The 16,559-nt window shown below is 42.0% G+C and overlaps 1 protein-coding gene across 1 annotated transcript in view; it reads left to right on the top strand.

Moving 5' to 3' along the window:
• The window catches only part of TP53BP2 (tumor protein p53 binding protein 2), a 47,856-nt gene that overhangs the window by 20,897 nt on the left and 10,400 nt on the right, over nt 1-16,559 (top strand). Inside the window, exons 3-13 of the mRNA XM_081903747.1 lie at nt 2,218-2,331; nt 3,435-3,514; nt 5,275-5,376; nt 6,098-6,272; nt 7,418-7,599; nt 7,931-8,095; nt 8,476-8,713; nt 10,511-10,639; nt 11,441-11,595; nt 13,135-13,618; nt 14,678-15,456. Of these exons, the coding sequence (XP_081759873.1) occupies nt 2,218-2,331; nt 3,435-3,514; nt 5,275-5,376; nt 6,098-6,272; nt 7,418-7,599; nt 7,931-8,095; nt 8,476-8,713; nt 10,511-10,639; nt 11,441-11,595; nt 13,135-13,618; nt 14,678-15,456 (2,603 nt within the window). The remainder of the gene's footprint in view (nt 1-2,217; nt 2,332-3,434; nt 3,515-5,274; nt 5,377-6,097; nt 6,273-7,417; nt 7,600-7,930; nt 8,096-8,475; nt 8,714-10,510; nt 10,640-11,440; nt 11,596-13,134; nt 13,619-14,677; nt 15,457-16,559) is intronic.

The raw sequence follows: 16,559 nt of genomic DNA, 5'->3' as shown, positions 1-16,559 counted from the left end.
TCATTACCTTTTGTTTTTGCGTCTTGTCCCTATAGAGCATTCTGTAAAATTGGAAGCTTGCTGTTATTAGGTATTTGGGTGCTACCATGATAAAAAGTATAGGTTTTTTTATTTTGCCTTTAATTTAGATAGAATATGGTGGGGAGAATTTTTTTAAAAAAGTTTCAGCCAGGGGCATTATTTTCTAAATAAGTGCTGTATTTCTTTTCATCTAAAAAGTTCCTCCCTTCTAAAATAACAATTAAAAAGACTTCCTTTTTAAATTTATGTATCTAAATAGAGCTGTACAGTTGTACCTTGGTTGACAAACGACTTGTGACTTGGAACGTTTTGGCTCCAGAACGCCGCAAACCTGGAAGTGATTGTTCTGGTTTGCGAATGTTCTTTGGAACCCGAACGTCCGTCATGTCTTCCAATTGGCTGCAGGAAGCTCCTGCAGCCAATCAGAAGGCACACCTTGGTTTACAGACATTTTGGAATTCGAATGGACTTCCGGAACGGATTCCGTTCGACTTCTGAAGTATGACTGTATTAGGATTGTGTGACAGACATGTTATCAAAAAAATATTGACTGGATCCTAGTGAAGTAGTACTACAGCTCATGGTCAACTTGGCAGCTTAAACCAGAGTTAAACAAAGCCAAAGTTTCCTTCCATACCAGACGAAGCAACATGTAATGTGTACAAAGCTTAATGAATTGACACCATGGTACCATCCATTATATTTACTCAAACCTGTCCCCTGAACCGAGACAAGGGATATTCCTGTCACTGTTGCATGCACCATTAGGGCTCCATGCAGTAGGATTCAGTTGCATAGGGGGATAGGAAGTTGCCTCATGCAGAGTGTCACCATTAATCCATCTAACTCTGTATTGCCTACACTGACTGGCAGTTGCTCTCCAGGATTTCTGACACAATTCCTTCCCAGCCCTACCTGGAGATGCTTGAGATTGAACCTTGGACCTTCTGCACGCAAAGCTGGTGTTCTGTTTTTTCCTGCACTGCAATGGGCAACGAGGAATTTCTAAACTGGAAATGCTAATCTTCTGTTTAGGGTTCAGCAATGAGAAATGGAAGCCTTGTGCAACATGTTTGCAGTGTTCACTTGTACCCTACTTTCAGCCTGAAACTGGACTCCATGGCAGAAATGTTCAAGACAGATTTAAACTGAAAAGGCTGTTTCTATAAGTTAAAGGTCAAATTGGGAGGAAAGAAATCGGTGCACAGCTCTCCATAAGCTGGACCTTTTTCTCTCCAAACACTTTCTGTTACCTGAAGCTCATTGCTAAATGAGTGCATAGAAAGCATAGCAGAGGCATATTCTGTTAAGAGTATTTTGCTTAATCCTTTAAGTCCGCTCCAGCTTTGTGTCTGTAACATGAACATTTTTAAGCAAGGTGCACTGAGTTGATGATAAGTGTGCACAAATAATTAAGCTACATGAAAAAATAACACCCTGAGAATTCAAGAGGATGAGATATTAAAACAGAATACAGTGGTACCTCTAGTTAGGAACTTAATTCATTCCGGGGTCCGTTCTTAACCTGAAACTGTTCTTAACTAGAGGCGTGCTTGCTGCCGCTGCGCTGCCGCCACACGATTTCCGTTCTCATCCTGGGGCAAAGTTCTCAACTTGAGGCAACTCAGGTTAGCGGAGTTTGTAACCTGAAGCGTTTGTAACCTGAGGTGTTTGTCACTCGAGGTACCACAGTATGCTGACATATTTGGCACATGGGCGCATTTGCAAACCGCAGAAGCTGCCATCACACTCGCTACAACAAAGCACACACCACATCCTATTTTCTGCAGCTAGAATGCTTCTTTAAAGCCAGATTTCAGCAGAAGGTGAGGCATCTGCGTCTGCATGTGTACCTAGAGCTGCTACACTGGCGACTTCTGAGATGCGTCTTGCCCATGTGTGTTGCTGTATTTCTTGGTAAAAGGGACATAGCTGTTCTCTATCAAGTTCTCTGGTTTGTTAGGAAAGCATTTCCCTGTTCTCCTTCCACCCTTTTAAAGACTGCTTTCACGTGATTCAAAAGGGACATACTCAGTGTGGATGAACTCTGCAACTTTTGAATAGGAGGCTGTGATGGATACACTGCAAATACACCTTTAGTTCATCACATAAAATATCCTATGGAGGCAGGTTTTGTTTATTACCTTACTACTGAAAGTGAGAGAATATAGAGAGAACTTGCTCTGTATCTTTCAGAGCGCCCTGTAGCTGACAACGAGCACATGTTGGATCTTCTGCAGCGCCATGGAGTCCAGAGAAATGAAGTTAGGTTCTTTCTTCGCCATGAGCGGTCTCCTAATCGAGAAGCTGGTGAGTGTTAATTCTACTTTTTTGAGTGCAAGCCCAGTGTGAAACTTTGGAGAGGATGCAGTGGCTCTTCATGCAAGTTCCTTTAACCTAAATTAGGGGTGGGGAACTGAGTTTGACTGGCGTGCAGGATCCTGAGGCTCCTGAACCTCCATAGGTCCTTTTGACAGGTGGGACATGACACAAGACGAAGCATTTGCCATCATGGTTTGAAATCACACTGACCGGGCAAAGACGCAAGGCTTTGCAGATGTCGGTGTTGCTTGCAAACCTGCTTTCGACAGGGAGTTATGTAATTACCTACCTCACACCCGACATAGTTAGGTCCTCTCTTGGCCTTAATTAGGCCTACTGGCTGGAGACTCCCAACTGTTGGCCTAGATGTATTGGACACCCAGCTGTGTGGAAGGCAGAAATACAGCAGAATATAAAGCTCCCAGGATTGTGTGATGGAAATCTCCTTTTAGAGGCACATTAATTCTTTTGCCAACTGGATGAATGTTGCATTCCATACTTGCTTCTTGTTGAATTCAGTGATGCAGCGATTTCAGAAACCACAATTTCTTTTTCTTAATTCATGTCTATTCTTCATGTTCTTTACCGATTAATCAGGAAGCCCCTTTGGCTGTTTTGGTTGGCTGGGACATGTGTTTGAATTTTTGTCACAATTGCAAGCTAGCTATGGTGCAATGAAGCTAAAGGGTTCCTGTTTCACAGACCAGTCCCTTAATTGTGCCTTAAATGCTGAGTTCATACAAACCATTTATTTAGCCTGCTGCTATTTTTTAAAAATATATATAACTTGTCCACTTTAATTTTCATGAAAAAGGTACCTCTTGTTTCTCTTCTCTTGTCCCCTGCATATCTGACAAGGTTAATACATTTATTGCACAGGCAGCATTTTGTATGGCAGGGCTGTTGTTGTGCTTACATTGATTTTCAAGTGTTGTTGGGTGACTTTGTACCAAGTCTGAAACTGCAAACCTGCTTGTTTCTTCATTTCCTCCTCCCAACCTTGTAGAGAGGTAGTTTATATTAAAAGCATTCTTCTTTTTTAAGAAAACTACTTACCTTTCTCTCCCCCCCCCCCATTTCATACTTAAAAGGGAGCGGACCAAGAGTGCAAGATCCAGGCTTGAAGAGAAATGGTGTAAAAATGCCCGGTGAGCGGAGAATAGAGAATGGAGTAAGTATTTAGCATAAAACTACTTAAATGCAATCAAGGAAATAATTTCCTTTTGGTTTACAAATTTATTTTTTCTCCAGAACACCTAATTATGAAATTAGAAATATTTATACGACTTCCACGGTCAGTTCTTATATTAGTTAATAGGTTCAATCACAGAATACTACCCGGTTTCTGAAGGGATTTCACTTTGTGATGAGATCTCTCTGTATTTTGTTACTATTTCTTGAAGAAAAGCATGTAAATTCTCCTTATGTGAAGTCTAGATTGAGGAATCTCAAACTGGCTGCAAAAAGCAGGATGAGGGAGCCCTCTTGCCAATTAGAAATATGTGACCAGTCTGCTCTGTATTTGTTGGGGGGGGGGAGCCTCAGCAGAACAGGCTGAGTGTTTTGCCCAAGGTTTCATGTTCCAAGCCTCCCAAGAAGTGATGTGGGAACCAGTTGCTTTAATAGCCACTGTGTAGTATAAAGTGTGAGGCTTCCTGACATTGCTGGTATCAATTCAACCTTTTCAAAAGCCCACAGAAGTCACCAATCCTCAAAGTATTTACTAGCCTGTCAAGAAGTCAGTAGCTTGCATTTCCATGCTGGCCGTGAAGAAAAGAAGCTAGCTCCTTTACAACCAGCGTGGAAATTCAAGCTCCTGGGCTCTTAACAGGTAAAAATAAAAAAGGTGCCTTCTGACATTGGGAGCTGGCAGGGATGTGATGACCTGTCCCTCCTCTACCTGCCTGCACTCTCATTTTCATGGTATTCCTGGTCACCTATGGTCACAAAGTTGTTTATGGCTACCTGGCAAATTGTATCTTGGGAATTGAGAAAATGGTCCTTAATTTTAAAAAGTTAGAAGTTTAACATATTTAGACTATGTGAGAGGGGTGGGATAGACATGTGTCAAAAAGAGGTTCAAAGATTCTCTCAAGGCAAATCTAAAAAAAAAGTAGTATAAATACCTACAACTGGGAAACACTGGCCTGCGAGTGCTCCAATTGGAGAACAGCCTTTACCAAAGGTGTCATGGGTTTTGAAGATGCCTGAACTCAGGACGAAAGGGAGAAACACACTAAGATGAAGGCACACTTGGCAAATCCTCACCATGATCAACTTCTGTCCGGAAACCTATGTCTCCACTGTGGAAGGACGTGTGGATCCAGAATCAGCCTTCACAGTCACTTAGGGACTCATTGTTAAAACCGTGCTTATGGAAGACAATATTCCTTGGCAAAGAAGAAGAAGAGACATGTGCCCAGTATAATGATGTTCTTCGAACCTTTGCTGGATAGGTTTTTCTTGTTGCTCACCATGTTTGGGATCTGAAAAAATTGTCTTTCGCACTCCAAAATCAGTTCCTATGTGTTTGTGTTGTGTCATTGCCTGAACCCCGCTACAGCATGTGGCTTGACTCTGTTGTTGGGGTTGTGCACCTGCTTCTGACCTGTGGTGCTCTGTGGATCAGGATGGAGCAAATTGATGTCTGGACTCTATTAGTTTGAGTTGGAGGTTGAACATAGATGACCCCTGTCTACCTTCTGGTTTGGTGATTGTCCAGAATGCACTGGAACAAAAGTATGCTAGTAGCCTGTTTATATCTTCTTCAGTAGTCCTTGCTTTTTACCTTCCACCATGTCTCCAAAATGGTACAGCAATCAGGCCTTTAATTCTGAAGCCAGATGGGCAATGTACTATATAGACTTCAGCACAATAGTATGCTTGTATCAAACTCTTTCATATTTATATATATTTAATTAATTACCGAAGGTCAATGCTCCTCGGATGGATATGACTCTAGCTGAATTGCAGGAAATGGCATCACGTCAACAGCAACAAATAGAGGCCCAACAGCAAATGCTGGCTAACAAGGTTTGTTGAAATAAGTTTCCCCCCCTGTAAAAATTACGTATGAATAAAAAAGTATGAGAAAAGCAGCTTCTTAAAAATGTGAATTTTGTAAAGCGCTAAATATTAAAAGTGGCACCCTTGGATTTCTTAAAACAGACTGTTTTGGGGGCAAACAAGTTAGTTACTGTGGACTGAGAGCTGTGCCTTAATTTGGCCATGACCACCTTCAGTGCCAAATGTTATGTGTTCTTTTTGAATATATCATATATGTGTTAGGAAATCCTGTGGTTTCCTGAAAAGTTGCTAGAGTTCTGAACTGGGAAGATCGGTTATTGAAGGCATGCGTTTCTAAAAGAGGGTTTGCGCACCAAATTGAGGGCCAAATAAAATGTTGCTGGGGGATTTAAGTTGAAGACCTAAGATCTTTTTAAAAAGAGAATTGCAGTGTTTTTGTCTCCAGCCTTTTCCTTGGAAGCCATTTTTAATGATATAAATTGCTGTGGCTGAAGGAAGATATGGAAACCCTAAACTATTTGTTTAGCTTTGTACACTCATCTTCCTTTAGTTTAGTTGGGTTTTTAAATATTTTTAGTAATTATGTGAACTGCAGTGCTTATTATTGTAATGCACAATGCATAAGGTGAAGTAGGTTTTCTCTGCTCTAGAAATCATATGTCATTAGTATAACACCATTAAATAGCTTAATCACAATGAGCATAACGCTTGTTCTGTTGACTTGTAGGAGCAGCGGTTAAAATTTCTGAAACAGCAGGACCAACGGCAGCAACAACAAGCTGCAGAGCAGGAAAAGCTCAAAAGATTAAAAGAAATTGCTGAGAATCAGGAAGCCAAGTTGAAGAAAGTGAGAGCTCTCAAAGGTCACGTGGAACAAAAACGGCTCAGTAATGGGAAGCTAGGTGAGTTGCTAGAGGTTTTTTGGATAACTGGTTTATAACATCTGTATCAAGTTAGTGTTCAGATGTTCCTACATAGAATTGTTTAGATATTGGCTGTATTCTCATGGGTCATGGTTTATTCAACAATTGAGTTGTCTCACAGACAAGCAAACAAGCCATGGCATGTTTCTCCAAAGCATGGTTTGTTTTCCAGCTACTCTTGCCTCATGCCTCTGTAGCTTGGTGGGTATCTAGAGTGGGGTGGGCAAACAAACCATGGTTAAGCAAGGCTTTGTATTGAGGCATAATGCTAAAACACAGTTAAAACAAGCCATGGTTTTTTAAACCAACAACAAACTTTCAGTGTGGCAGACCTTGCCTTGTAGAACTGCCTACCTCTAGAGGTTTGGCCTGCCTATCTTTAGATATCATCTGAAAACTCTTGTCTAGACAGTTCAGTGTGATTTCCACATTTTAACCAACCAGTATCCACTGATGTTTTCTCGGTGTTTTTAAATGACATTTTTATTGATACTTTGACTGATTTTATTATATTTGTATGTAGTAAGCCACCTTGATAAAATTTTTGAAAGTGAAGATGATAAATATTTCAATAAACAGACAAATAATATTGATACTGATATTCTCCCGTGCTTTGATATGGTACATTTTGCAAGTGTATCTTCCCAACTCTGATTTTTTCTTGTTCCTCCCCAGGCTGTTTCAATGCAGCAAAAAGTGTACTGTAAATGAATTCAGAGGCATACAGTCCAATATCATTTTATAGCTCCCTTACCTAGCAGAAAATTGCTTCAATTCAAACTCTGTGTGGCACTACCTTCTTCAGATCCTAGAACAAAATCTCTCAAATTTGTTCAGGGCTTAAATAATGCACATCTACCTGTCTTTTTCCCCCCACACCCACAAAAGAGTGAAAAAAATTTTTGATGAAAAAATAGTGTCCAGAAGACCTTTCTACTGATAAATAAACTATATAAATTATGAAGCTGATAACTTGATAGCTTGATCAGCTGTCTGGCTTCTGATTGGTGTAACCTTCTTTGAGCTTCTGGTCATATCTTCCCCATTAGCAGCTGCCTTGGAAGCAGCCAACATTTGGTCATCTCTCAGCAACAGCCATTGTGTTCTGTCTTCTTCCTCTACAGTGGAGGAGATTGAGCAGATGAACAGTTTGTTCCAGCAAAAACAACGAGAGCTGGTACTGGCTGTGTCAAAGGTAGAGGAACTTACTAGGCAGTTGGAGATGCTGAAGAATGGCCGTATTGATGGTTACCATGACAACCAGTCAGCTGTCGCTGAGCTTGACCGACTGTACAAGGAGCTTCAGGTAACTGCAAGACTGCTCTACAGACCTGGAGTAAGGGGGGCGGGCAGGTCACACATTGCCTTGCGAAGGAATTTGCTTTCACCTCTTGTCACTGACAAAGCCAGAATTGTCCAACCTGCTTAACAGTCAGCATAGTTTGTGTCTTCTGTATTATTCTCACTGTTGATTATTGTCTACCTGACGCACTTGTGTACAGAAGCAAAGCCCACCCAAGCTCCTACCCTTTCAGAACTTTTTTTTTAAATATAAAAAAATAGTTTCGTGCATCGCGGCAACCACCCTGGAAGTTATTTATTTTGCATTCCTAATTTCCCCTCCTGAATGCATTCAGCTGAGGAACAAACTGAACCAGGAGCAGAATGCCAAGCTGCAGCAACAGAGGGACTCTTTAAACAAACGCAACTCAGAGGTGGCAGTTATGGATAAGCGTGTTAATGAGCTGAGGGAACGGCTGTGGAAGAAGAAGGCTGCGCTGCAGCAAAAGGAGAATGTCCCGGTGAGTGCCAGGCACCCCCCAAACCCCTACCCCCACAAAAATGCTACTCTTAACACTGAAGTATTTGCCGAGAAGTATTTGGTGAGAAGTTGATGAGAAGCTTTGTGTCTGCCATATCCCTAACATTTTCATTGTAGCATGAAAACCGCTTTAAATAATAGATTAGCATTAACCTATTTAGTCCTTTATAAAGGGAAGAGCGGTTCCCACACCTTTAGTGCTTTCTTTCCAGAAAGAAAATATATTGTGTATACAGAGCCTATACAGTGTGTGTGTGTGTCTGTGTGTGTTCCTGGCCGGGGGGGGGGGGAGAGATTCCCCAAAAGATGGATTGTATGGATTGCTTAATTATTTCTTAAATCTTGATGCATCTTGTGTAGGTGTCTCCAGATGGGAATCAGCCACAGCCAGTGGTATCTACTCCAAGTAGAGTGGCAGCTGTTGGTCCTTACATCCAGTCTTCCACCATGCCACGCATTGCCTCAAGGAATGAGCTTTTAGTCAAACCAGTCTACCCTGATGGGACTTCAGCCTTGCAAGCCCCTGATGGTCCATTGAAAACGCAGACTCTCCCAAACATGAGAGCTGGGATTCTTTCACAAGTGAAAGCTCCTGGAGGTAACTATATATATATATATCATTATTATTTTCTTTCGGTTTTTATTAATGCAAAGTGTGCTGGTGTTTCCTGTTGTCGCCTGGTCCATTTTTTTTTAATCCTTCTGATGCAGAACTTGCTAAGTATAGCATTTAGCCATCTATGTTTAATTTAGCTGTTTGAAAGGAACATTTTTCTTGAAGTGACTAATCTTTTCTCTCTCTGTTTCCTCTAATCACCTTAACTAGGTGAGGGGCAGTGCATTCTATATGGTAGTTTCAAGAATAAATGAAATCATAATTGCTAAACAGTGATCATTTAGACATATATTCAAAACACTCACTGCTCAACAAGATTTTTTTTAATCTCAGCATTAGTTCCATTTATATCATATGGCAATATCCCATGTTTCTGGCATTAGTGTTTAAGCATAATCCTGAAAATAAGGATTTTATTGGATAATGCTGTATTTGTAAATTGTAAATATTAGAAGCAAGTTGGTTATCCAGAAGAAGAGGCACTGTATAGTTAATTCTTCTTTGTATGGTTTTCTTGTTTTGTCTTCAGTGAGCAAGAGTGTTTATGGATTTCAATCTTGCTATTAAAAACACTTTGAGAACCTATTTTTTGTGAAGTGCTTATGAAAGTTGTACAAAATACTCATGTCCCAATATGTACAACTGTTAAAAGAAGACTGTACATGTTTTTGAAATCTTATTTTTGGTGAGCTTGAGCTGATTGGTGTTTTATCCTAGTTTTAAAGTTACATATTTTAATTATAGCATAGAAATAGAATGCATTAATTTTGAATTGTGCATTCTCTCCCTGCCTCTCTCTCAGTAGTCCATTTGCTCAAGCAGTGCTAAGTGTTCTGTGAAAACTGCCTTGTTATTAAGCCTGTGAGATTTGTGAATGTTAGGCTTGCGTTAGGGGAGATTTAATTCACATTCCTCTCTATCTATGAATTCATGTGAATGGTCTTCAGTGAATTAAGCCTGTTTTAGCGTTCTCCATCTGCAAGAAAAAGGAATTTTTGTATAAAGGCTACAGCTGCTGCTCCAGAAATTAAGAGATCATATGGAGGCGCCAGATTTGTTGATAGCCGATTATAAATATCAGTTACCAACAGAGTTCTTGTTATGAATTTGTACTGATTTTTAAAAGCAAGTTGTGCTTAACAATACGTAAACTGAGTTTTCATTTCCGTAAGTTAATTCCTTTATCTGGGTACTTGTGGACAGTATCCCTACAAGCTGTGTAATGCTACCAGACCTCACAATCAGTGTAGTCCTTGGTGTTTTCACAGTTCTTTGGATATTGGAAATAATCCCCTGATTGTACACCACTGTGCCTGAATTGCTTCCAATAACGATACTCCTTTCAACAGCAGAGCCCAGTTAACACCAGAGAATCCTGATTTGTCATAATCAGCTAAGCGCAGTCTATATCTTTTGTATCTGGAACATAAATGTGATTCTTCTGTTCTTGAACTTAGCATTATTTATTTTCCTCTACTGTCACTGTTTCTGGGGAAAATGCTAATTCAAATTGTGCTAATAATTTAATACTGTAACCGTAATTAACAAATGGGCAAAAGCTAATAGGTCCAGTGAAACACGTCTCCAGCCACACCTATTTCTGACTCCTTGAGTGCTTTTGCCTGGGTAGAATGGGTCATTGATATGTGATTAATGCCTCTCGCTTGCCTGGATGAAGAGATAATGTGCATGTATGTGTAGTGTGCCTTGTATTCTGGAGAAGGGGTCCCGTCCCCCCATTTTCCTTCTCCTTATTTTCTCTGTATCCTTTTACTCCAGGTACTACACCTGCTGGTTCAAAACCTCCACTCGCTATCAGTGACTGGAATAATGCGAGCGCTGGCCATGTTATCAGCCAAGGACTAACTTCCATGGTGACCAAAGCCAACAGTAGCAACGAAGTGCAAGGTAGGTCCGTTTTTATGGGTGTTTCTGCCTCTTTCCAAATTAAGCAGAGTATATCTTTGTAACCCTAATGTTACATAGTGTACTTTAGAGATGATTAACTGCCTGTCACAAAGGTTATTTGCTCTTATTCTGGGTTAGGGGTGGCTCCTCTCTCCCAGAATCTTGCTGGTGTGCTTAGTCCAGGGGTTAGCAAACTTTTTCAGCAGGGGGCTGGTCCACTATCCCTCAGACCTTGTGGGGGGCCAGACTATATTTTGAAAAATAAATAAATAAATAAATAAATAAATAAATTCCTATGCCCCACAAATAACCCAGAGATGCATTTTAAATAAAAGCACACATTCTACTCATGTAAAAACACACTGATTCCTGGACTGTCCGCAGGCCAGATTTAGAAGGCAATTGGGCCGGATCCGGCCCCTGGGCCTTAGTTTGCCTACCCATGAGTCAGCTCAGATGCTTCTCTTCATTTCAGTAGCTCAGGTGGTGGAATGGTTAAGCTAATTTCCTAATGGAGCTGTGACAGTTCTCTGTTGATCCCTCTTCAGCTTAATGTTTTGACCCTTAAAGTTGTAACAGGGCTGCTTGCACAGATGGCACCGGCTTCCAACTGGTCTGCTTTATTCGTGGCTGATATTATTATATGACACACACCTGGTCCATTTCTTATGAGAAGACAAGTGTTACTTCATGCAGAATCTTTTTAGCTGAGAAGTGTGCTTTTTTAAAAAAAGGTTTTAGTTTTTTTCAAAAGTATTACAAATGCTTACTTCAAATCTAACCTTCCTTTTGTCTTTTTAGTTGGTGAGGGAGATGTTCCTCTTAGAGAAAGGGAGAAAAAAGTACGCCCCTTTTCCATGTTTGATTCTGTTGACTCCAATGGAGCTGTTGGAGTGCCTACAACAGGTACACTGAGAAAAAACCAGAGCAGTGAAGACCTTCTGCGAGACGGCCAGGTATTTGGACGTATAGTGCCTTTTGAGTTGCAACCTGAATGTGCTCTCCAAGCATGCTTGAGAAGCCTCTAAATCCATGTGCTACTGTGAACAGCGGTCATGAATTTATGCTAAACGTCTCAGTCTCTTGTTAGCTAGTATGATCTGCTGGGCTTAATTAAACACTTGATTTTAGATGAGCCAAAGATTCAGTGGGGTTTTTTTGGCATATAATAACCACTCCCTTCTGTTCTCAACCTGTAAAAACTGGGATTGATAACAACAACAAAAAAGGCTCCTTTACAGGCTGGCGGTTCCTTACATGATTGAGAAGGGAAATTGTACCACCTGTCTACAGGGGCAAGGGAGGGAAAGTAAATATTTAAAAGAAGATTGTAGAAATATGAGAGAACCCAGTAGTGCAGTTAGGTAATTTTAGTCTCTGGACTTGATAGTCTTCACCGGGTGTATCACTTTTTATGGCCACGTGCATTTATTTTAATTAACAAATACCCCATAACACAGTTCTCCAGGCAGTGTGTTATCTGACCTGCTTCAAAATGAAGCATGTCATTTGAGGGGGGTTGCTCCTGGTTTTGTTTTTTGTTTTTTTACTGTTCATTAAGGCCCTGGACATTTGCTAAAAGATCTTACCTGATGGCGATTTGGTGCATCTCATTTTAGCCTTTGGGTGGAGCTGATGTCAGATGCTGCCTCTTACATATGTGCTACCAACATCAGAACTGAGAAATAATTGGAAAGTTATCAAAAGTTATATTGGAAATGGGAAAGTTATACTGTGAAAGTGTACCTTCTTAAGCTATACAATTCATGTTCAGGATTAGAAGTTGGTAATCTTAATAATTATTCATAAAGGAAACAGTTTATAAGAAGTAAATAAGGAGGCCAGATACAGAAAGGAAGCCTTTTATTTTGTTGTTTGTATTGTTGTATGTTATGTTCACGTTTAACGAAGGTGGATTTGTGTATTGGGGGTGGGGGGCTTGTGTTGTAAATAAAATTCCACTAAAAATTTAAAAATAATAAAGGAGGTAGTAATAACTTGGCGTAAGTAAAGGTAAAGTTACTCCTGACAGTTAGGTCCAGTCTCAGGCGACTCTGGGGTTGTGCGCTCATTTCGCTCTATAGGCCGAGGGAGCTGGTGTTCGTCCACAGACAGTTTCCAGGTCATGTGGCCAGCATGACTAAGCCGCTTGTAGCATGACTAAGCCACTTCTGGCGAAGCCAGAGCAGCGCATGGAAATGCCGTTTACCTTCCTGCCGGAGCGGTACCTATTTATCTACTTGCACTTGACGTGCTTTCGAACTGCTAGGTGGGCAGGAGCTGGGACCGAACAATGGGAGCTCACCCTGTCGTGGGGATTCGAACCGCCGACCTCCTGATCGGCAGGCCCTAGGCTCTGTGGTTTTAACCACAGCGCCACCCATGCAAACTCGTGTGTCCTTGATTTGCTGTTCTACAGCAGTTTGGCTTCTCCTTTGACCCCATCACTCTTAGAATAGATTTTCTATTTTCCTGACAATTGTTTTCTCTTACAGACTGGCACTAAAAATGTGCCAAAAGTGCCGCCACCTGTTCCCACCAAACCAAAACAGATAAACTTACCTTACTTTGGCCAAGCTGGTCAGCTGCCTTCTCCAGATGTTAAGCCTGATGGTAATATCCAGAAGCTGCCTCTGACAATTGCTGCTGCAGGAAACAAGCAGAAGCCACCAACCCAGCTAACTCCACCAGCATCTCAGCAGGCCCAGCAAAAGATTTGTGTGTCTCCAAGTGGCCTTCCTGCTAATCCGGACCTGGCTCTTCTCAAGCAAGAGAGTCCTCCTGCGGCAGCTGTGAGGCCTTTCACCCCTCAGCCAGCCAAAGAGGCTCCCCCGCCACCTTTCCGAAAGCCGCAGACGGTTGCCGCAAGTTCAATCTATAGCATGTACACAAAGCAGCAGACTCCTGGGAAGAACTTCCAACAGGCAGTGCAGAGTGCACTGACAAGGGCACAGACCAGAGGACCCCATTTTCCAAGTGGTGAGCATTTGGTTTCACTTTGCTTTTCCAAAGCATGTCCTGCATTACTGAGGAAACTTAGATTCTCTAAAGGGGTGTTGGGCGGGGAGGAAGAGGCCACAGGATGAGAAGTCACTGCGAAGCCAAGTGAGAATTCAAAGAGCCAGTATGTCTTTAAATAACCTGTTCTTGTTACACCAGTTTGCTCATATTTTCGGTGGGGTCTAGAACAAGTTAGTGGTGCTTAAGCTCCTGGGAAGATCAGTATGGAAAGCTAGTAAAGTGGTAACGTAACATTTCCTTCCTGAAGGGTTTACTCCCCCTCCCCAATAACTATACAAATAAAATGTCCAAATTAAACTCATAACGTACGGCGTTTTCATATATGTTCATTCTTCTACAATGAAGTAATCAATATTGATGTGTTGCTTTTCATTTCATATTGATTACACAATATAAAATAAAAAATGCCATTCCCTCTTAATACTCAAGTGGGGGTGGTTTGTTTGTTTGTTTGTTTGTTTGTTTGTTTGTTTGTTTGTTTGTTTGAAAGATGTGTGCTGTCAGGTGCAGATCTGAGTGACCCCCGTTTCTCCTAGAACTCTGCCGTGTAGCTCAGTGGGGGAGAAATAACTGCCCTTCCTACACTTGTATTGCTCAGATTCAGGGATTCCTGTCTTTTGAGCCTCTGTCAAAGAGCATTCTATAGTACTCTGTAGTGTTCTATAGTGTTACATTGCTTCTCTTTAGCCTAACATGACTCCAGCTGGAATTGGAACGCTGTTGCCCAGTGCTAGGTTTAGGACTGACCAAATAGTGATGCCTCAGAGTACAACACTTAGGCTGGGAGAGTACCATATTTTTGTTGCAGGTCCCCTACTTCTACATGCTTTTAATCATATTTATATGAAAAACTTTTTGATCATATTAGCAATTTTGATACAAAACACGCTGGATTTGTGTTGATAAGTCTCATGTTGAAAAGTCTCACCTGTGTAATGTTTGCGTTCGTAGGTTTTGCATTTCCCTGTTCTTGCTGCCAAACTATTTACGGCTTCCTTTTTCTGATTTGTTCCTCAGTGTATGGAAAGCCAGTTATTGCTGGAGCTGGTCCCCCAAATCAACAGCAGCAGGCTGAGAATATTTATTCAACTACTCAAGGCAAGCCAGGCAGTCCAGAACCTGAAATGGAGACTACAGCTTCAGCCAGTGAAAATAATGAAACGGAGCGTATTCCTCGTCCACTCAGCCCAACAAAGCTGTTGCCTTTCTTGTCAAATCCTTACAGAAATCAAAGTGATGCAGATCTGGAAGCCCTTCGGAAGAAGCTATCCAACGCCCCAAGACCACTGAAGAAGCGTAGTTCTATTACTGAGCCAGAGGGTCCTAATGGCCCCAATATTCAAAAGCTCTTGTACCAGAGAACAACTCTGGCTGCTATGGAGACTATCTCTGCCCCATCCTACCCATCGAAGCAAACTTCCGTAGCTGCCGCTGAAAACTCAGCGGAAATCCCAAACCCTTATTTAAGCACAGAAGTGGCCAAAGAGCTAGTTCCTCCTTCACCTGAGCCAACTATTGCAGAAGAGGCAGAAACGCCAAATGCCGACCAGAACGCAGGGCCTCTTCCTCCATCAGGCCTAGAGAGTGTTCCTGAGGGGATTTCTGACGACGTCGCCCTCGCTCCGCCTGAAATGGAAGAACTGAGTCTGGACGTTCCCTTGCCCATAGACATGTACATGGAGGAGTACCCGCCCTACCCACCGCCTCCCTACCCTTCAGGAGAACCAGAGAGTTTGGGAGAGGACTCGTTCAGCATGCAACCTCCCGAAGTCACGGGGCAGTTCTCTTTGCCACCTGTAAGTAAAAACAGTTTGTCTTGGTTGTTTTAGGCAATTAACACTGAGGTGGTATATTGTGATGCTTCTCTGTAGACCAGGTGACACAGGTCTGATGATTGCCCACCACACATTGCCATGATGCATTATCTTTTAATTTCATTTGCTGGAAGCCCTGTTCCAACTCAAGTAAGGGAAGGATGTGCTTCGCTGTGTCCAGTGAATTGCTCTTCTTATTGCAGAACAAGTTTTAATTGTGATTCTTTGATACACCCACGGTAGAAGCCACTTTATGTAGCATCTCCTCTTGAAGCAGGTGCTGGGTTAATAATATTGGATATCCTCAGTGATGTTTCTGGGTTATTTTGTTGGAAATGCAAGCTACTAGGGAATAGTAAAGGTGAGAACCCGAAAGCATGCAAATGAGCTCTTCATTCCTGCCCCTTTTCTTGCCAGCTTGCACAGTTTGTTCCCTCAGAACCTTATTTGCTCCTGCATCCCACAATTATTTTTGCCACCTCTGTCTCTTTGGCTGAATATTTGACTATGTTCTGTTTGAGATTCGTTCTGGTATAGTCTTGTTAATGGCGTCCCTTCGTGTGTTACAAGAAGGTTGAAGCACAAAAATTTGTCATAGACCATTAGTTTGGAATGGGACGCGGCTGGTGCTGTGGGTTAAGCCACTTTGCCTAGGACTTGCTGATCAGAAGGTCGGAGGTTCGAATCCCTGTGACGGGGTGAGCTCCCGTTGCTCGGTCCCTGCTCCTTCCCACCTAGCAGTTCGAAAGCACAAGTGCAAGTAGATAAATAGGTACCGCTCTGGCGGGAAGGTAAACGGCATTTCTGTGCGCTGCTCTGGTTTGCCAGAAGCGTCTTAGTCATGCTGGCCACATGACCTGGAAGCTGTACGCCGGCTCCCTCGGCCATTAAAGCGAGATGAGTGCCGCAACCCCAGAGTCGGTCACGACTGGACATAATGGTCAGGGGTCCCTTTACGTTTTATTAGTTTGGAATAGAGGGGAAAGATCTCCAAATTCCACCTTGCTACACAGTTTTCATAGTCTAGGCTAGTTTGTTACCAGGGCCTGGACATACTGGACATTAATAATGCACTCCCAGAACGT

This window comes from Podarcis melisellensis, assembly GCF_964234715.1.
Source record: "Podarcis melisellensis genome assembly, chromosome: 3".
NCBI classification, from domain to species: domain Eukaryota; kingdom Metazoa; phylum Chordata; class Lepidosauria; order Squamata; family Lacertidae; genus Podarcis; species Podarcis melisellensis.
The sequence above is the reverse complement of the archived record's forward strand: the minus strand, read 5'-3'. Positions and strand labels throughout refer to the sequence as shown.